Genomic DNA, 21,933 nt, shown 5'->3' with positions numbered 1-21,933 from the left:
TCATCTAAAGGGAGTTCTTCTGGGGCATTGGATGCACTTTAACATGCTAAATGAAAAGTAATCAAATGTCCAGCTTTGGATTAAAGATTAGGCTTCAGGACTTGAGCTATGCATAATGCAAATATTTTAAAACATTTTAGTAAAATCTAAATATTTTTTACATTTGTATACTTATCCTGCATTACTCCGTATTGCATTTACTGCTGTCTTTGACAGAGAGACGAACTGTGTGAGATCCAGCTGCTGAAGAAAGTTGTCCCAACCAGCTCAGGAGGCAGCGCCCTCTCACAGTCGGCACGTGACCCGGAAGTCATGACGCCACACAAAAACACATAACTGCTTTAAACATAACATCTGAAACTTCGTGGGGAGGTAGCGTAGCGAAAGGGAGGGCACTTAGACTTCGTAATGCAGGATAAGTATATAAATGTAAAAAATATTTAGATTTTACTAAATTTTTTAACTTATCCTGCATTACTCCGTATTGCATCTTTATCAGACGGCATGGCCGGTGGGCATACCTGCAGATGTGAACCATAATAAACCCTCGTCAAGGTCCGATGAATCCGCACCGCATACAAGTGATGACCGGAACATCTACAACCATTCCTGTCTTCAGGAAACAAGAGTCGATGCAAAAACGAAACGCCCGAATATGTAACCGAAATACAATGAGGCGTGTAGCCAAAATATAGAACTTACCGAAGAGCGAAAGCGAAACGCAGTAGAGCCCTCTAATCTGAGGCAATAAACACCAGAGAGTTCGACGGGCCCCGCTCGGGGAATCGAAGAATCAGCGGCATCGGCGGCAAAATCTACGACCAATCCCAAGAGCGAATGCGAAACGCAGGAGAGCCCTCTAGGCTGGAGGCAAGGAACACCGGGGAGGTCGACGGGCACCGCTCAGGTATCAGAGAAGCAGCGGCGTTGGCGTCGGCGCCGGTGTCCACATCTACTACCATTCCTGTCGTCAGGAAACGAGAGTTGATGCAAAAAGTAAAACCCGGAGAGGTGACGGCAATAGAATTAGTCGGGTAACCCAAAACTAAAACTGACCTAAGAGCGAATGCGGAACGCAAGAGAGCCATCTCGTCTGGGGTGATAAACACCAGAGAGGTCAACGGGCCCTGCTCAGGGTATCGGAGAATCAGTGGCGTCGGAGATAGATGACCTGTTGGGCTACAACCAGGGACCAAAACTGTGAACGCCGGCGACAACTTTCAAGGCTACATCACGGAAGTAGTGGTTGGTGAAGGCGGTGTCCTATCGCCACGAACAGGCTTCCCTGAACGACTGGATGGAGCAGTATACCGTGAAGAACCAGTGTAAATACGATCGCCCTGATCTCGTTTTATTTCAGGTGATAGCCTTTGGGGGGAGGGTCCAATCCGGCGGCTTCATCAGCTTTAAGGATGACCGCCCGGAACCACAGGGAAAAGTATTCCGGCTGACCAACGACTGCGACGAAGGGGAGACCGGCAGAAAAAGGTGTTTCCTAGACTTGCGGCAGTCTTTAGATCGTCGTAGAATAACCTTCAGTGCCCTTACTGGGCATAATGACGCTCTTCCTCATCCTCGGCACCCACAATGGACGAGGGGGGAGGGGACAAGGAATGATCTATCAGGCTGTCCTGGGAGTTGAGTCTTTACGCTGACTTCCCAGTACGGTCCATGATGAACGGCGCCCTGGGTACCGCATTCGAACCGGGCACGGGAGACGTCGAGGGTGGTGTTGTACATGGACTCGAGCGGCAGTAGTCAAAACCAGTAGAAACACCTGTCTTCTACTTAAGGTCGTAGAAGGAAGACAAGGGGAGTGGTTCCAAGGGCGTTGAAGACCACAATCAGATCCAACGCAGGCGGTCCGAACTTGGCCTTCAGGTCTTCAAGACTGAACGAGCGCAGCCAGGCCCGTAGGTCGGGAATTTTCGTCTTCCTCCGATCGTCCGGGATGGCCAGAACGGAGTAGATGGCGACCAGGTATGTGGGGGTGGTAAGCCCTTCAACCGACGGGTGCTATGCAAGTACAGAAGGAACTGATCCAGGATCTGCGGTGACGCTGTCATCGGATCCTGGTGTTTGTCAGAACAAAATGCCTGGAACGAGCATCATTTATCAGCATACAGTCCCCCTGTAGATGGACGGTGGGCTGAAGCAATAGCCTTGGTCGCTCTAGCGGAATAGCCCTTGGCTTTCTGCAGTTGTGTCAGGCGTGCAGACGAGAACATGCGGGTATTAGGGTGTGGCAACAGACCGTGTGGATGGAGCAGAAGGTTGGACCACACGGGAAGTTCCAGGGGTTGTCTCTGGCTATGTTTCGGAGGTCGATAACCCAACTTCTGGCTGGCTAATAAGGCGAGACCAAAGTCAATGGCAGAGGTCAAGTGGCCTGGATCTCTGAAGAACCGTGGGAGGGAGAACCGGAGTCGGAAAAGCGTACGCGCGTGATCCTTCTCAGGAACGACTGAAGGCTTTGACTGCCACAGCGGTCGTATCCGGCACAGGTGGAATGGAAGACGACAGCTGGCCACATTCAGATATGAGGCACACAGATCTAGGGTTGGGGTGTCGACCGTATGACATAGTCTGGCCAGAGGCGCCGGAGAGCGTGAGGCGTCGGAGAGCTTGAGGCGCCTGGAACGCCGGAGATGGTGATTCTCGGGGGCGCCGGTCGAGTTTGTAGCGCCGGGAGAGGGGCGAGTACTCTGGGTCCGCAAACACCACACTACGGTGACGTCGTCAGTGGACACGATCAACAGGGCGTGACCGAGAATGCACTGTCAGCAAGTGACGTCCCGGATAAGCCTTTATCTCGAGGCTGTTGCTGTGCCAATGGTGTTGATCTCTGGATCACAGGTGGTCACAATGTGGGCTGGTGTGGGCCACTAGCCACTGACAAGGTGGCAGTGGAAGAGCGGGAAGTCATGGTAAATGAGGTCGTCTGCAAAATGGAGAAGTCAGCAACAGGGGTCTGCGATTGCGTACCGTTGGTACGATTCGGAAAAAGGTGTGATCGCCTGCAAACCAACCTCATGTAGACGAAGTAAACCAGCTTCACAATCGACCGCCGGGGCATCGACGTAACCGGGTAGTAGGAAGTCGAGGCAATATGGCCATTGCACGAAGTAATGAGATCGTTTTCATCCCTGAAGCGGCGTATAAGTACTCCTGTTCTTATATCGAGGTGACGATGGAGGACGACAACACGATACGAGGCAGGTATGCAACAGGGGTCAGTGGGACGGCCGAGGGACTTTAAGTATCAAATCGACACTGTGTCCGGTAGTCAAGGCGGAAGATAGGAAGGTGTCGTAGTCGAAAAGATCAAACCGGACGAAGGAAGGCGATCTTTTCCATCCCTTGAACGCCTATAGGCGCTATCGTTCTTATAGCGAAGGGTTGATGAAACAAGGTTCCTCGTGACAGCCGTGTTGGTAGAGGAGGTCTATTGTTTCCAGCATCCATGCATGGATGGACTGCGACAGGCGCCTGGTTGAGTGGTAGCACCAAGCGTACAGGTAGACATGGAAAGCAATCTGTAGAAATACATGGCACCCCTTGCCATGGTAAGTTGACCTAATTCCGGTCGGAGTTGTTGACAGTCCGAGTACTTGACACGTGACATGTAAATCACTCTGCGCAGTAGCCGAGAAAGCCGCATTGGAGTCGGAACTGAGGTGCAAACTCCACACACAGACAATCCTCAATGAACTGTGTGAGAGACGAACAAGTGGTGTACCCGAGTTTTGCGATAAAACACGGAACCCAAAGGGCGTCGTGGAAAACCCGGGGAGCGCCGAGGAAGAGTCTCTTTCAGGAACGCTGGCGCTAGGGTAGGGTAGAACAGCGTTGGTGTCGGCGATGTCGACGAAGTAAACTCTTTATAAGTGGATGTTGTCGTCGAATCTGATACAGACGCTGTTCACATGACGCTCTGTTTCGATGGAAACCCGCAGGTCATCTCTCCGGAATCATAGCGCTTTAAACGACGGGATTATGGATAACGTCTCAGTGGGCAAGTTGAATCAGACCAACTGTCCTTCTATTGGTTGAAAAGATTCCACCCAGGAAGTAGAACGATAGTCACGATCCCGAAGACCGACGGGAGAGTAGCGACAGGAGCAGCGACAGTTGTTTCACCATGCTTCTCCGTGTGATGAGTTATGAGACGGCAGCAAGAGAAGAAGAGGGCAGTGGGGCCAGGGAGGCGATTGCCGATGGTGCCCCTTAAGCCGAAGTAGAAGATCGGATACTCGGCTCGTTGATCTGAGCTTGATAAAGCTTGTTGATCTGGGCGCCGGAGGTCATCTTAGGTGCCGGATATATCATAGACGCCAGAACTCTGGAGGCGCCGGGAGCGCCGTAACTCTGGAGTAGGAGTAGTCAGAGGCGCCAGAGACATTAGAGGCGTCGAAGATCTTGAGATCAGAGACCTCAGAGGTGCCGGAGACCTCAGAGGCGCCGAAGACATCAGAGGATGCGGAGGCGCCGGAACGCGGAGACATCAGAGGCACCGGGAGCGCCGGGACATCAGAGGCGCCATGAGCGCCAAGACATCAGAGGCGCCGGGAGCGCCGAGACATCAGAGGCGCCAGGACATCAGCGTTTATGTGGTGGTGTTGGAGACCGTGAACGGTCGTATGTCGTGCCATGGGAGGCAGACTCTACGTTGGGAGCGCTGGAGCCGCCGGTGGAGTAGGAGACCGTGAACGGTCGTATGTCGTGCCATGGGAGGCAGACTCTACGTTGGGAGCGCTGGAGCCGCCGGAGGAGTAGGAGACCGTGAACGGTCGTATGTCGTGCCATGGGAGGCAGACTCTACGTTGAGAGCGCCGGAGCTGCCGGTGGTGTTGGGAGCACTGCGAAGCTCCACTGAGCGCTGCTGCCGTCAACGTAGATGGGGGTCGACGAGCACGTTGAGCGAGGTGTGTCCTGGATACTCGCATGAGCTGAAGGATCACAGCGACGAATGACTGCAACATCGGCACTGCCTTGTGAAAGTACAGGGCGTCGTACAATCACGGCAGAAAGGGGCGGCCCCGACCAGATTTGGTCCCGCGGCAACAAGTGCAGCGAGGCAGAAAATCTGGAATTTAAGCAAAACATAACTATGTGGCAAAGCCACAAAGTGCGGGAAGCATAATGTGATTCAGAAAATTTGTATTTCAATGAAGTTTATGAGATCAAACAATGACGCTAAAAGGTAGCGAAAAAGCATAGCTTTAAGCAAACACATAACCATGTGGCCAAATCACAAAGTATGGGAAGCATAAAGTAACTCAAAAACAGTATATTTTATTGAAGTTCATGAGATAAACAATTACGCTAAAAGGTAGCGAAAAGACATAGCCTTAAGCAAACACGTAACCATGTGGCATAACCACAGAGTACGGGAGACATAATGTAACTCAAAAACTTCGTATTATATTGAAGTTAATGAGAAGAAACAATTACGCTGAAAGGTAGCGAAAAAGCAAGGCTTTAAGCACACCAAAACAACATACATAAATGTTATGTATTACCCAAGCCAAAGAGAGAATTCAAAACGCAGAACACGAAATTACGTGGCCACGTGGTGAATGGCCAAAATGGCGGGAACAACATTGCGCCCGTAAATTACTGTGACGTGAGCCACAAACGAGCGATAAACGTTACAATTTACGAATGAGAAGACCCTAAGGTCACGACCCATAACAGGTAACAATGTAGCAGCATATAATGAATGTAGAAACACGCAAAATATAAAAAACAAACAATAAGCTTAAGTTTCCACAAGGGATACAAAGTACGTCTGTCCGTGGAGGTGACAAAGCAGTTATGTGTTTTTGTGTGACGTCATGACTTCCGGGTCACGTGCCGACTGTGAGAGGGCGCTGCCTCCTGAGCTGGTTGGGACAACTTTCTTCAGCAGCTGGATCTCACACAGTTCGTCTCTCTGTCAAAGACAGCAGTAAATGCAATACGGAGTAATGCAGGATAAGTTAAAAAATAAGAAGATAGGAAATGACATCCTTATAATAAGAACTATACCAGTGCTCATTGACTATTCACCACACTGACCTTCGCTTCCTCTTCATGAGCTTTCTTGGCCTTGATCTTCAGCTGACTCTGCCGCTTCACCTCGGCTCTCTGTAGTTTGCGTGTAATCGTTACCCGTCGTTGTCGCATCAGTTCCTCTTTCCATGCTCTCACCTCCTCAACCTGATCAGAACATACACCGTAGTGTGGAACTGTGTGGGATAACACTGGCCAAGGAATCGCATCGTACAAACATTTACAACTGTCTGCTCTCCAATTAAATTTCTTAAAAGCTCTCCAATTAAATTTCTTAAAGGTGAAAGATCAACATTGCACAAAAAATTTAGCGAAGCTGCATTCACTACATTAAAGACCTTCTCAAATAGGCTATGACAGTTAATAATGTAGAAACAATTCTTTTTATGAATCAGATGTATCTCTTTTAACCAATACATGTACTGAAAATGCTCTCTTGTTTAATTTACTTAATCATCGTTGCTCAGTGAGAAACAAAAATGTCATATTTTGGAAGATGTTTAACAAAGTTTTTGTTTGTTAGTTTGTTTGTTTGTTTGTTTGTTTGTTTGTTTGTTTGTTTGCTTGCTTGTTTGCTTGCTTGTTTGTTTGGTTGTTGTAAATGCAGCACACCAAGCATATTCCACATATATGATGGTGGCCTGCAAAGAATCAAGTCTGGATCAGACAATCCAGTAACTGACATCATGAGCATCGATCTAAGCAATTGGGATATGATGACTTGCATCAACCAAGTCAGTGAGCCTGACCACCGTATCCCGTGGTCCCGTATGCCTCTTACGACAAGCATGGGTTGATGAAGACCAATTCTAACCCGGATCTTCACAGATAGACAAATCTGTGATAGGGGTACATTGACATCAATCAAGTCACCAAGCTTGACCATCTAATCCGTCTTATCCTTCTAACGACAAGCATAGGGTGGTACAGTATGTTTCACAGAGTGTTAAGAGATGTAATTCCCACCTTCTTTGACAAATCCCTCAGTCTGTCGGCCTTCTCCTGCATCAGCTTCTCCCTCAGCTCCTGGGCCTTGGCCTGCTTCTCCTCATGGCGGCGCCGGGACTCAGTCGGGGACCTGCCACCAAACACTTATCTCAATACACAGTCACACTCCAGCTGTAGCAACTAAATAACCAACACCAGCGCCAGGACTCGGTCGGGGACCTGCCATCAAACACTTATCTCAATACACAGTCACACTCCAGCTGTAGCAACTAAATAACCAACACCAGCGCCAGGACTCGGTCGGGGACCTGCCACCAAACACGTATCTTAATACACAGTCACACTCCAGCTGTAGCAACTAAATAATCAACACCAGCGCCGGGACTTAGTCGGGGACCTACCATCAAACACTTATCTCAATACACAGTCACACTTCAGCTGTAGCAACTAAATAACCAACACCAGGGCTGGGACTCGGTCGGGGACCTACCATCAAACACGTATCTTAATACACAGTCACACTCCAGCTGTAGCAACTAAATAATCAACACCAGCGCCGGGACTTAGTCGGGGACCTACCATCAAACACTTATCTCAATACACAGTCACACTTCAGCTGTAGCAACTAAATAACCAACACCAGGGCTGGGACTCGGTCGGGGACCTACCATCAAACACGTATCTTAATACACAGTCACACTCCAGCTGTAGCAACTAAATAATCAACACCAGCGCTGGGACTTGGTCGAGGACCTACCATCAAACACTTATCTTAATACACAGTCACACTCCAGCTGTAGCAACCAAATAATCAACACCAGCGCCGGGACTTGGTCGGGGACCTACCATCAAACACTTATCTTAATACACAGTCACACTCCGGCTGTAGCAACCAAATAATCAACACCAGCGCCGGGACTCGGTCGGGGACCTGCCACCAAACACGTATCTTAATACACAGTCACACTCCGGCTATATCAACTAAATAACAGTATGACAGTATCAGCAAACATCCATGCCAATGGGGTATAATAACACACATTCAGTCAGGTTTCACATGTTAACACCCAATCAATTATGTTACCTCTTACAATTCATGCAAATAACATCGGTTACTTTGGACCTATTCTGCACCAGTTCAATAACTCGGGTCAGTTGGATAGCTTGGAAGAGGAAAGGGCACTAGAGCAGCAGACAAATACAGACAGAACCCCTTTTAGAATTATGTTTTACCTTACCTTACGCTACACAGCTCTAATAGGTGTAGCATCAAGGAAGTATAAAAAACAAGGCATTTAATCAGAAAGGCTCATTTTTACCACACATATATCATTATTATTCTCTGAAACTTGGAGAAGGGTAAGTGACCTACCTCTTCCGTGACGGTGATGAGAGTTTTTCATGCATGTGCGCCCCATGTCCTGGTGTCCTAGCATCTGCCTCCTCAGCCATCTCCCCCCACGACTTCCTCCCAGATGATTCTTGCTCTGATGTTACAAACAATTTACAACATCAGCATTTTCCTAATAATACAAACACTCTAAAAATACATTTGGGGAATTTGGTCCCAATTCCAAACTCCAAGCCTAGAAATGTTGTGGTTTTGTTTGATCAAGTAAATGTTCAACTCAGCTGCAGACAGATGCATAGACAAAAACCAAGGGAAATGATTCTGCCAGAGATTTGCTCATGTTAAAAAATACTTCATCAGAACCTCTTAAATCAGCCATTTGGACATATTTCCTCCTTACCTATGCATTTAGTGTTGTCATAAGTCCCCAAAATGTAATTCATGAAATGGACAAAGTTATGTTCTTATTCATATGAACATATCTGATAACTGTCATACCAATTTCCAACACTTTAGCTCAATTCCTAAATTATGCAGATCCTGTAGGGCAAATAGGGCCTTTATCGTACCTTGTCCTCAAACAAACTTGACTCAAAACTAGTTAACAAAAAGGCTTCTATGTCATAATACAGACTGGGTTATATGTTTAATTGCAGAATCGTTTTGGACAGAACAGCATCAAGGGAATGAATTATGAATAACTGTTGATTAAGTTAGGATGTTTAATCTCTCAAAAAAGCATAAATATCAAACCCACTGTACCTGAAACCTTGATCCTGTGCACAGACACAACGATGTGAAACCAAAATATACCTCTATTAACGGCATTTGGCCCCCTTCTTATAACCTACCATCATATGCAGCTACCATAGCATCCCAGTCCAGGTTCTGGGCTGAGTTATCAAACGAACATGTTGTATTCTGTAACAGAAAAGCCAATATACATAATGTAGATAGATGTATTTTAACATATGTTTAACTTATACATATAACTTTAACCCCAATATAAGATTCATTCATTCTTCGATTGAAATAGTAGGTGAGGTGAAGTGAGCTGAATGGGATTTAACATCACGTTCAAGATTATTGCACTTGTACAGCAACATGCAAGCGTGTCTGCTTGTACTAGTCAGGACTAATGCCGCTTTTATAGTGCTAGCTCTCTGAGATACAGGGACGCAGTTTAACATGAATACCCCACTCAGACACAATATACAGACTACGAGCTGACCAGTCCTTGTGTTTGCCCCTTAATGACGAGTGCTAGGCAGGGCAACAACAAGTACCATCTTTTCGCATCTTTTTGGATGACATGTCCAGTGTTGAAATAGGTAGTCCGGGTTAAAATAGTAGTTGAGTGAGGTAATAGAAAACAATTTTGTAGATGACAACTTCTATATTTACACTGTTGCAACGTTTCTATGCAGATGCATGTACTAAAACTTTTATCCAGCTTGCCCCTTTACCAAGCAATGTCAGGGGTAGACACCATCGATGTTTTTCTAAATAGTTTGGAGCTTATTTCAGACTAGTGTTTTATGCAAAATGTCTTGATCTTGGTAGCCTCGCTAGATCTTCTCTAGCCTCAGACTAATAGACTAGTGTCTTTGTCTAACCATGCAGCATACTGGAATATTAGGATTATAAAGACGCTGGAATTTTGCACAGCTTTTCTTCTAAGCCAAACTCTATTGACGGTATGACATTTTACAACCAATGCTAAATTCCCATTTCTGCCAGTATAAGCATTTTGCAGCTTTAACAGAGACAGACTTGGAATCAGATTTGATATTGTTTTGGCAGCCATTATGTTCAACAAAGATATGTGTTACAGTCAATCTGTAAGGCCGAACTGATGGCTTGAGGCACTGCAGTTCACTGTGTAAAGTTGCCTCCCTTAGCATGCTTAGCAAAGCCAGGATCTGCTAAATCAAATCCTAGACTTGTCCAGATTATGATCCTTGGAATGTCCTAGCCATACTCTTGGGTTGCACCAGAGAAGTAAAAGTCTACGACCTGCATCACTTCAGGCTATTCTCATCAAGCTACAATGTTGCTGTTTAGAGGAAATACTGTTCAAAGCAATGTTAAACCAAACACTCGCCCCTATCAATGTTCTCGGAACATTTTAATGAGATCCTGCAGTGCTTGACAGTTTCTGAGAGCCTCACACATTAATACAAATACAAACTTTGTCCTTCATCATTGTATACATTGTCAGTTTTCACTCAACTCACTCTCGCTCAACAAACTTCTAGGAAACACTTTATTCACTGGGATAGTGCAGTGCTTGACAGTTTCTGAGAGACTCACATGTTAATATAAATACAAAGTCATGTCTTTCATGATTATTTCATCTGCTTGCATTGTCCAGTTGCTCTGCAAGGGCCTCACACAATTCACTCACCAATATCAATCTCCTAAGAACATTTAATTCACTGAGAAAGGGCAGTGACAGTTTCCGAGAGACTCACCCCTAGGTCACTCTCTGTTTCTGTCTCCACCTCAATCTCCGTGCTCTCCTCCTTGGCCAGAGCCTGAAGGTAGGACTCCTCCTCCTTGATGGCGGACTCAATGGCTCGGTTCTGCTCCCGCTCCAGTTGACTCGACTGAGTGTCGTCCTCGTCAAGCGCAGAAGCCAAGGCCTAGAAATGTTCACATCATTAGTTTGTGAATCAGGTGGGGGTTCTTATTGGGTTTATCAAATACTGCAGATACCAGGGCAAGCACATAACGTGAACATTAGGCTTCAACAAACAAAAACACAGAGAGAGGAATGTGTGAGTGTGTCTGTGAGTTTATTGATGTAATGGCGATAACTCTTGGAGATATGTAGGTGGGCTTGGGTAGGTGTGCGTGGGTGTGGGTGTACGTGTTTGTACGATTTTATGGAATAAAAGTAGAAGAGTATAAAAATGTATGGGATTGATTGTTGTTTGGAAATGGCAAATGAGCAAATGATATGCAGCAAAAGTGCAAGCAGTTATGTTATTGGAATTCTGGTAAACAACAGATTGATACAAGTACAAACTTTTTGTCTTTCATCATTATTTCATAATCTGCTTACATTGTCCAGTTGCTCTGCAAGAGCCTCGACTTCATCCCTCTCTCGCTCATCATCGGAGCTGAAGCTGTCATCAGGAGCCTTGGAGAGCGTGTCAACGAACTTATCAATCATACGCTGAGCATTCTCATGACGTTCCAGTTCCAAACGCCGCTCCTGCATGAGAGTCTGCTGCTGAAGGACATTGGGATTCATCTGTGGGATGTTCTCCTTCTCACTGTCCTTGCTGCCGGCTCGCTCACGCCGTGGGTTGCTGTTATCCAAGTAGGAATCAGAAGATGTCCTATTGGCTCCATTGTCAGTTGCTGGAGACTTTTCTTTTGAAACATTTTTGGTGGAATCAGGGACTGATTTTGATCTCTGCAGTTTCTTCTTGTCTTTTGATTTGGAGGCGAGATTTTCAAGGGATTTCTGGGATGGGGATTGTCGTGACTTCAACTTGCCTCCCCGCTGCACAGTCTCCCATCCATCACTGTCTTCATCTGAAGCAGGATCAATACCATGCAAGATCTATATGTCGATCAGGGAACAGGGAATTATCCTGATAATGCTGAATCACAGCAGGTAAAACACACTATCAAAGAGACTATTAAACTCAACTGACTGTATTATCTAATGATAAAAATACTTGACCTGCCAGCCACCAATCCAAATATTACTCACTAAACAGACAATCAAAATAGGATGACAGTATTAATGAAGTATAAACTATATCCTCTTGTAATCTGCATGACAGTACACGGAGTTTCAGTACATCCAATCCTCTCCCTACCTGCTGGTGAGACCGAGTCTTCTGTTAATGATGGTTCTCTTCGCCTGGTGGGAACATGCTTATATTGAGAAATGTTTGTAGGGGCAGCAGGCCTAGCTGGCACCCCTCTCACCTTGTCTGCCCAACTATTGCCAGTAGACACTGGTTTTGAACTGAAAAACACAGGTTCATACATATAAATTCAAGATTGTTTACAAAAAGTATAGCTCTCAAACTGTCACTTGAGTCTTAGCATGCTTTTATAACATGTACAACAAACCTGATTGATATATTTGATGACTGCTTTGCTGATTAAATGAGGATACAAAAGCAGTGTACTTACTTTTCATTTTTACTGGAATTAAATCCTTGGCCCTGTGGGGGACTGGAGAAGTTCAGTGACCTCTGTGCTGGACTTGGAGAGCACCGACCTTGAACTGATGACCCATGACCCCCCGTATTTTTGCCAGGCGACATTTTCCTCACTTCCCATGCTATAGAGGTTGGTCTGAAGTAAAAGTGTATGATTGAATAATACAATAACAGGACATACTACATAAGAAATATAAAACAATACCTGTCTGAATATTGTACAAAACTATCTTGAACAGATCACCAAATGTAGAAAACAGTTACAATCACTGACATTTATTTATCAATATCAGACATTATTAGGGCTCTCAGTCTCATATTGTCATTTCTCTTTGTTAAATTCACAAGTACCGTCTCGCCAATCTACCTGCAACATAATTTGCCCCAATATTCCTACCTGTCTCCACCTCGAGCTGCATCTTCGTAAGCTTTCAGCAGATTCATGCGTTCAATCAACGACTTAAAGTCTTTGGTACTCTGTTCCAGCATCATAATCACTTCCTACAGAGCAAAAATATCAGTTTATTATGGCGGAGATAAATATTATGTGTTCTCAGATTTGCAGGTTTTATTGAGAGTTTGATGAGCAGAAATGTCATTTGAAACTAAAAGCCCTCCACAGTTGAAATTTCCAGACATTGAAAACTCAATAAAACCCACAAATCTGGAAACACTAAATGTTTATCAATATTGTACAATGTAAAATTTTCGTTATTGAGTTATTTTTTGAAGCAATCTCTCTCTGAATGATCTCTCACTATTGTGAGACAGACAGGACGCCACTCTGAAATCTTTTCTACATCTGTTAACATTTTCACAAAAAATCATTGAACACATCATACTGATACGGATCAAACCTAATCAGAAATAAAAGATCTGTCTACTTGGATCTGTCAAACTTCTAATCTGACATTAATACAGAATTAGGGGAATATGTTGAAGAATTTCTGACATTTCATTCATTCATTCTTCTATCATCATAATCATGACTAGGACACCATCTTTTACAGGTTTAACAGCCAATGACTAAAAGAAGCAATGTCTATTGAAAGCTCGTAGCACATCTGGTCACAACATGACTTGTTTATTTCAGAGCTAGACTCAAACTGCCTTTTCTAAAACATCCGTTTACATCCTGACAACCTAACCAGATATCCTAGCGACGTGTACAAAACATTTGATCACCTGCCATTATTTACCAGTTACTCAGCAACATTAGAATTTCCCAACTCAACTGCGTTTACGTTCGTTATCACTTCTGGTAACTAGAGTTATCTCCCTTAGACTGTAAGCATCTGCCACTGTTACTCCTCCCCCTAGACCTATCAGCATTTTTCTTCATATTAATACACTTATCATAAAAACAGTTTAACTGTTAGCCTATATTTACATCAACTGAATACAAGACTATTTACAACAGCTCAATTTCTGTATAATGCTGATATAGGAAGACAAGTTAAATAAAGCTGATGCCAACAAAATGCAACCAACCTTGCATTCCAACACACTCTCATCGTGTTCACAGGTGTCGTATATTGCATCCACTGCCCTCTGGAGATTGTCAAACAGGAACTTCCAGTATCTGGCTCGGAGATCAACTCGTTTGCCACCTAAATCTGACTTAGGAGATTTTGCCATGCTTGGGTCAAGTGGAGATATTTTACCACTTAGTCCTGGGAATGAGGACAGTGAGGCTGGGCGCTCACGGCGGGTCCCGGGTTTGCGAATCTGGCGAGTTGTAGGTCGACCTGACAAAAAAAATTCTCTTAATTCATAACACTCTATTATAAAGCATTCAGTTGAAATTTTTTTAATATAATATGATAGGAAGTTGGCATCCATAAATTATCTCTTTGTGTATCACTTGAAACTGCCATTCAAAGTCTTGATATGACATCAACATGGAGATGATGGCGTAATATCCATCAACAAGAACAACAAGACCATCAGCATGAATTCTCTCTTTAACGTGTATCAGTTCTAAATGCCAATCAAGGACTATAGTATAAACAGACAGTTGTCATCTGTCTATCTTGATGATGATGAATTTCATTAACTCAAAATACAAGTAGCCTCAATATGAATCCTTTTTTGGTAATTTTATAACAATACAGTCTTTTTGTTTTCAATGAACATGTCATTATGTGTAATAAATTACGTTTCTTTGCTATGGAAGGTAGAAATGGTAGGTGTAAGTTTGCCATGTTACCTATCATAGTATTCAGTCACAACAGTTTTCAATGGTCATGTCTGATGATGTCACAACGTGAAAGAAAAAACACATTTGACAGTAAATCTGTAAGTTTACCTGTTCGCTCATGATGTGTTTCCAGTGGTAGATTGTACTGCACTAAGTTGCGAGCAGTTCGACCTTCTTCTTGGACTATTTTACGCACTCTGTCAAAGCTGTTCATCCTTTGATAGTGTGACTGAAGGAAACGAACATCAATCAAAGATGATAGCAAAACACATCCAGAAACTCAAGGGAAGAGAACTATCCACCCCATATTCATGATATCAATGTAATATATATGTTTTTCATAGGAATGAATTTCGAGGGCATCTTTACCATTGTTAAAAAACTACTGTAATACAGACATCATCAGGATTACTTTGAAAGAGGGTGGGAACCAATCATGTATTACAAAATCCAGGGATAGAAATTAATCAAGAATGTCTACTAGCCTGAATAGTCATAACATATAGCAATACCCCAAAAAATGTTTGAAATTCTACTACCCCTTCGGATACGTTTGACATTAACAAAACTGGTCTCGGCTAACAGGCTACTGCCAATTTCCATCTCTGAATACTGAACCAAAATTAAGTGGATTTATGATAATGATTCATACTGTGGGAACTGAGATACCCGATTCCAAAATGACATTGAAGGATGATCTAATTTGATTGGTTAATTTTACTAAATTTTACATGGTTCATGAGTGATAACCACTTCCGCCCACATCGCTGCACTGAATATGTGCGTAAGAAAAAGAGTGTTTACAAATATTTTAGTCCTGGTAGATAAGAAACAAACTTATAGATCACTAACAGTGTTCCCGTTTACCGGTAATTACCAGTTTTATACCGGTAAAATTAGGCTTAGACCGGTAATTCATCTGACTGCCAGTCCCTGTGGACTGGCAAATAAAGTACCTTATAAATCTTTGTTATTGAACAGAACATCAGCGATATTCATATAAGTACAGTTTTCGAACGAAGTAAGCTTGTCTGTTGCTATCTGGGTTTCCCCTTGTCTATTTTCTGTGCAAGGAAATAACATTTTGCATTGCTTCACATGCTTCAAGGTTAAATATATATTTGTAGCGATTTAGTCTCAAAATATTTTTTTAAAAAGAGAGAAAATTGTGACTGAACTTTGTGTGAATGATCTAACTAAATTACTTCAGAGATGACGTCGTTTATTTGTTGAAAGCTGGGACTGACAAAAATTAAAGGGGACTGGTAATTTTTAGAGTTGCAAGTCCACAAGGAATGGCAGTTTTAAAAGCCAGCTGGAAAACTGCATTGATTAAACATGGCTAAATGGTACATTTAAAACTTCACGCTAATGCATCTGGTGTTAAATGACATTTAGCAGTGTATAATCAACAATGAGCCACCTCAGAATTCAGAAACAGAAAAGGTTTATGTCCTAATTAACCAAGTCACCAAATCTGACCATCAAATCCAGGTTGTTAGGGTAATACACTACCCAGAATCCCCACGAGAATCTACATGATGACAAAGGCTAACACATTCTGATTATTGTTGGATATGAAGTTACAATCTTTTTTTCAATAGATTCTTCCATATCCCAACAAGCAAGATGCATTTTGGATTTAAACCAATGGAAAAGTTCATTGTATTATTTTCTATCCATATTGTTGAAAAAGGGACAATTGCGATACAACAATAACTCACTCACTACCCCCCTCCTATTCAAGTGTAGATGCAACACTTATTAATTTCTACAAATCATATGGACATCATGGATACTCTGTATCAATTTTAGTTGAGACCATTGGTCAAGTGTCAATGTCTAATGCTCTATATTGTCATTGTGTAAATGCACTACACTGGTTTTATAAATGTTTACCAATTATTAATCTTTTTTTTAACCGTTATTGTTTACTTTGTTTGCCAAGTTTACAGATCTGTTGACAAGCAATGTCACAAATGTGGAACTTTCTTCCCACAGTTCCCAGTTTCAACAATGTGACAAACATTCAAACTAAACCAATATAGGAAAGGTAGTAAACCTTTCCATAGTGAAAAACATCACTTCTATATTTCTTATTTATTTCACCTGACCACAATTATTTGTTCAGAACACTTAACACTCAATTATCATTTTTATATTTCTATCACCCATCCAATGGTTTGGAAACAAAATTCCATAATCATGAAATCAAAACACACTTTTATTTGGGAATCGTAACTAAAATTATGCAATCAGATTCAACATACCATATTCACCATCATAAGCAGTATGGGCACTTAGAAAATAAGAAATCTGACAAGGGTGGGGTGGGGCTTATTGTAGCCATACACAAGGAGGTATAGCTGTTTTCAGAGATCAAGCAGTCGTGAATAAACCTAGTTCAAACATTGATGAAACTAAAACTATTTTGATAACAGTTACAAGGCAATTATATGCCCACTGCTGCTGTTTCCTTTAAACAATCCATAATATACACATGTAAATATGGACTGTCATGTAAACACAGTTATTGGAGCAGAAAGCATAATATAGTAAATGCGGTATGTTCTTACATATTAAACTATAAAGTTTATTTAATGCTATTATGAAGTCGCAATATCTGACCATGGCTGGTCACACATTAATTAACAAAATTCATGACATCATGTTTTTATGCGGCAATCTTAAATCATGTCTATATCATTACAACATGATGACCATTTTTTTAAATAATCTTTAGGACATGTCTTCATGTTGATAACAGTTTGTCCTTAAAATGGTGAATGTTTGAAACCAATCTGAAACCCTCCAAAATACCATCAAAATATGCCAGTGGGTTCGCATCATAACTCTAATGCTAATGGCTGAACAAATTCAAGAGGTCCAAAGATTCAAATATTATGGGAGCAAAATCTCCAGGACCACCTTTAATTTCAAACATTGTGTGCTATTCAAAATCTGTCACACGTAATAACAAGAGAGTGCCATCTGACAATAGTTGTAATTGGTCGGTAAACCTGAAAATAGCATAGGCAGGCACAGTTTGTATTGAAGTTCCCAGACCTAAACTGTAAGGTTAGTCAAAAATATTTTGTAGCTTTCTGCTCTGAGACACACAGCAATGTGTTAGGGATATTAACAAAATGATGACAACTTGGTTTTATTTTATATAAACATGTACAAACATATTATTATGCCAAAGGATTAAATAGTCTAATGTTCAGAAACAAACACTTTTGGACCCACTTTGGGTGCTAAAGGTTATTTTCAAAGTATGAACTGAACAAATAAGCATTTTTATAAATGTCCAATGTGGAATGAACAAGATGTTCTACGATCACTGTGCAAAAAATCTTGTGTACAAAATGTGATGGGAATATTGTCATAACCGACAAATTTTACTGTTAATCCTTAATGGTCAGATTTAGCTTGATATTGTTCATTTTGTTTATTTCAGGTGAACAGTAAGTCATTTTGTTTATTTCAGGTGAACAGTGAATAGTAATGAAATATGGTGTGTACATTTACTTAATGGTACATCTTTCAAAAGCAAACACGTTGGGGAAATTCGAGAACTGTCTGTCAGTAAAATTATCTTGTCTTATTCTCTCTTCTAAATATCTACAAAACGCATTACATTTAAAACTAAAGTGCTAAATCCAGCCGAGAAAGATCTAAATCTTCAGGACCAAAATTATTCTTCAGTGGGGTACCAAGACAAGAGCTGATAGGAACCAAAATAACGATGAGTCATTTAGTTACTGAAGATTCTGCAGCAGCTAAAAATCAACAGGTGATATTTTAAAAATAACTAACAGCTCTTTCGTTTTTAACAAATGCCTCTGGAACCTACTCCATTTCACTTACACTGGAATGAGAGCCCTTTCCTCGCTGGGAATTGCCACCATTCGCAAGACTCCGGTACGAACTTTCACCGTTATCTGACCGAGATTTGGGCCCTGGGCCGTGCCTCTTCCTCCGAGAATCACTCATAGTACTGCAGTTAACTAGGTAATGCGCTGGTTAGTACAGTTGTTACTCAGACATACCACAAATAAATATGATATCGGTAACCAGGTCAAGACAGAGCCTGCGCCTGCAGACAGCCAAAAATATGACGTCTGCGGAACTATAATGGAATAGTTCTGCAGTTAAAAAATAAAACTATCAAACGTAGCTTAAAAAAACAAACAACAAGAACATATGTTGGGGTCATAACTACAGCGTGCTTCATGTATTCAGAACAACATATTATATTAGCATTATTTAATTATGCACGTTCACAGAGATCGCATAACTGAAAGGGAGGTTACTCTCTTAAAGGGGCCCTACTTAGGTTGCTTAAATATCTCATTCTTACGACCTGCATGTGTTGATCCTATTCGTAAAATAAAATATGATTTCACTTCAAATGTTGAGAAAACGTAATATCTATGTAATGAAGCTCGACTGGAATTTATTTACATGAAAACGAAGAATATCCTTTTTTCTGTTATGTATACCGGATTAGAATAGTTTGTGACTCACCGGTCAGCTCTATCAAAGTTACTCTATTTCTATGTTTGGATAAAATTGTCATAAGTAAATTCGTCTACGATATTTTAAGTATTTACCACAATATGACGAATTGAAAACTATCATGGATTCCACAACTCAATACTTTTTACACATAATGTGCCCTGTACATGAATGATTCAACGTAGTTAAGGCAAAGTTACTGGCAAGTGATAAGATCTCCTGTATGGTATATTTCGATATGCGTAACACTGTGCTACCGTTGGTTGCGTGTATATGTAAGAGTGAATATTATCCTACCCTGTTTTGAATCCCGGGGATGAAATTCTCAAGTGTCAGGATGATTCTCCCTAGAGAATTTGAACCCATACCAGTGTGTTTAATCCTATCCTGTAACTATACTCTAGATTAAAACTTCCCCCGGGATAATATTTAGGTAGGATATAATCCTTGCTTACATATACACCTGTCCATGATATTACGGAAGCTGTTTGTTTATGTGAGTATAATCAACTCTGTATTGGTCTTAGTTTTAAGTTTATTATTTGCTAAACACTCAGCAGGACACGAACCCCTGACAGGAGATTTGGATAATCGGTAATCGCTTGGTTCGAACACTTCTACTGTTGTAACTACTCTGCTAGTCCGTATACTTACGGATATTGGAAAATCTGTCTGGAGTAGCCATGCTCCTGTGTTACTTACACTGCACTGTAAAAAAACGCTGTAAAAAATCATGCATCCGTTTTTTAAAGATGCAGTATGTGTCTCCACAGACTGTGGTATTTACACATGTAACGTATTTCCATAGATCGCAGTAATATGTAATATTTAAAAATTGTTTGCTTTATTGCTTGTTGTTTAACGCTGCACTCAGCAATATTGCAGCCATAAATAATATGACGGCGGTCTGTGAAAAATCGCGTCTTGACCAGACAATCCAGTGATTGACATCATGAGCATCGATCTACGAAAGATTGGGATACGATGACATGCATCAACCAAATCAACGAGCCTGATCACCCGATCCCGTCAGTCGTCTCGTAGGACAAGCAGGGCTTGCTCAAAACTGATTCTAACACGGGTCTTCACGGGTCAGTAATGTGTAATAACCAGGATGTGACTACCACAAGGGTATCCCGCTGACAGAGCTGGTATTACTGAGGGGAATGCTTACTACAGTGTAAAAGGCATTTAATTTCTATGTTATCTACTGTTAAGAAAGGAAGTGTCCAATTCATATTTTGTTTTGCCACCAGATTACAACTTCATTTTGACCACCATGTCATTCGTAGTGTGTCATAAGTCTTGTCCAAATTACATATTTTGTATAGATTTGTAACCAACTACAAAATAACCAAACAGAAAATCGTCCCTCCCTACACAATAATTTTGTTAAAGAAAATCACGAGAAACAAGAAAATGTGTTTAACTTGCCTTATGTCAACAGTATATCGAATAACTTCTTTGATAGGCCTTTAGAAGTTGGAGTACTAAGTAAGGATAAGAATTTATGGATGAACAACTTCTTATTTACAATTAAGAGCGACGTTTCGGTGTCGGTTAGATAACCGTGTTAGAACCAACACCGAAACGTCGCGCTTAATTGTAAAAAAGAAGTTGTTCATCCATAAATTCTTATCCTTACTTAGTATATCGAATAGCCTGCACTAAAACCCGTGGACGTCGTAGTATCACCCAACTCAATGCTGTCCACCATGTGCTCCATTGAACAAAGATAATCCCAGCTTATCGTTGACGAAACAATCCCTGTAAGCTTATTTTGTAGCAAAATGTTTTTGTAGAAAATTGACTCGGTGAGTGTTTGTTTTAAGTAGGGTGGGTCGCATTATGGCCACAGACAAGCACGTATTCCAACAACTATGTCCTATACACGTAGAAAACCATCAGGTACATCACATTCAGTTATACTCTTTATTTCCGTATATGTAGGCCAGCGGTCTATGTTTACATTCGAATGCATGACGTGTAGAATACATACAACATACTTATATACAATAGTTGACAAGACTGAAGATTTATGACACCATATCCTCAGAATTATTTTACGTAGGAGCATCGCATGATAAAAGTACATAGCTAGAATTTGAATACACGTACCGCTTCTTGTGGTCATTAGAAAATAAGATTTATTCTTATCAGGATGAGGGCTATAGATTTCTTGTATATATTTTATACGTAGATGTTTGTACGCAGAGCAAACTAATAAGAAGTGATATTCATCCTCAATTTATACATAACTGCAACATTTGCATTACTTTGCGATATGTTAATATATCTACCGCTTTCAATATGCAGTTGATGTGAAAAAAAACATCTAAATTGTGCTAGGACCACTTTGAATTTCTTAATAGACATACAATTGAGGTACAGCTCTGTTCTAAAAGTAACTTTAAACAATAAATATGAGGATGTTTTGGTACCGTTTTGGAGCATGCTGTGCCAAACCTGCTCATGGGTATATTTTAGGTGTGGTATGAATTCAGGTAAGAACGACTTTTGAAGGTGAATATACTGCTGTTCCCATATAAGCCAGTAACTAATACAGCTTTTGTAAGCATAAATAGGTAATGGATATCATATTCATGGATAGATTAAGTCTAAATAAATATCTTGTTTGCAGAAGGATCTTCGTGAATTCTCACACTACATGA

The 21,933-nt window shown here is 41.8% G+C and overlaps 1 protein-coding gene across 1 annotated transcript in view; it reads right to left on the bottom strand.

The window, feature by feature from the left end:
• LOC124131542 (S phase cyclin A-associated protein in the endoplasmic reticulum-like) overlaps positions 1 to 18,867 on the bottom strand; it is a 121,157-nt gene extending 102,290 nt beyond the window's left edge. Inside the window, exons 1-12 of the mRNA XM_048398067.1 lie at positions 18,611 to 18,867; positions 14,849 to 14,969; positions 14,032 to 14,288; positions 12,938 to 13,041; positions 12,512 to 12,676; positions 12,190 to 12,341; positions 11,421 to 11,899; positions 10,828 to 10,998; positions 9,205 to 9,274; positions 8,375 to 8,489; positions 7,021 to 7,132; positions 6,061 to 6,201 (exon numbers count right to left, since the gene is read on the bottom strand). Of these exons, the coding sequence (XP_048254024.1) occupies positions 6,061 to 6,201; positions 7,021 to 7,132; positions 8,375 to 8,489; positions 9,205 to 9,274; positions 10,828 to 10,998; positions 11,421 to 11,899; positions 12,190 to 12,341; positions 12,512 to 12,676; positions 12,938 to 13,041; positions 14,032 to 14,288; positions 14,849 to 14,969; positions 18,611 to 18,736 (2,013 nt within the window). The 5' untranslated portion in view covers positions 18,737 to 18,867. The remainder of the gene's footprint in view (positions 1 to 6,060; positions 6,202 to 7,020; positions 7,133 to 8,374; positions 8,490 to 9,204; positions 9,275 to 10,827; positions 10,999 to 11,420; positions 11,900 to 12,189; positions 12,342 to 12,511; positions 12,677 to 12,937; positions 13,042 to 14,031; positions 14,289 to 14,848; positions 14,970 to 18,610) is intronic.
• Between the last annotated feature and the right edge of the window lie 3,066 nt (positions 18,868 to 21,933).

Source organism: Haliotis rufescens, unplaced genomic scaffold, assembly GCF_023055435.1.
Source record: "Haliotis rufescens isolate VD_foot unplaced genomic scaffold, xgHalRufe1.0.p SCAF_1, whole genome shotgun sequence".
In the NCBI taxonomy this organism is placed as follows: Eukaryota; Metazoa; Mollusca; class Gastropoda; order Lepetellida; family Haliotidae; genus Haliotis; species Haliotis rufescens.
This window is presented reverse-complemented; position numbering and strand designations above follow the sequence as displayed.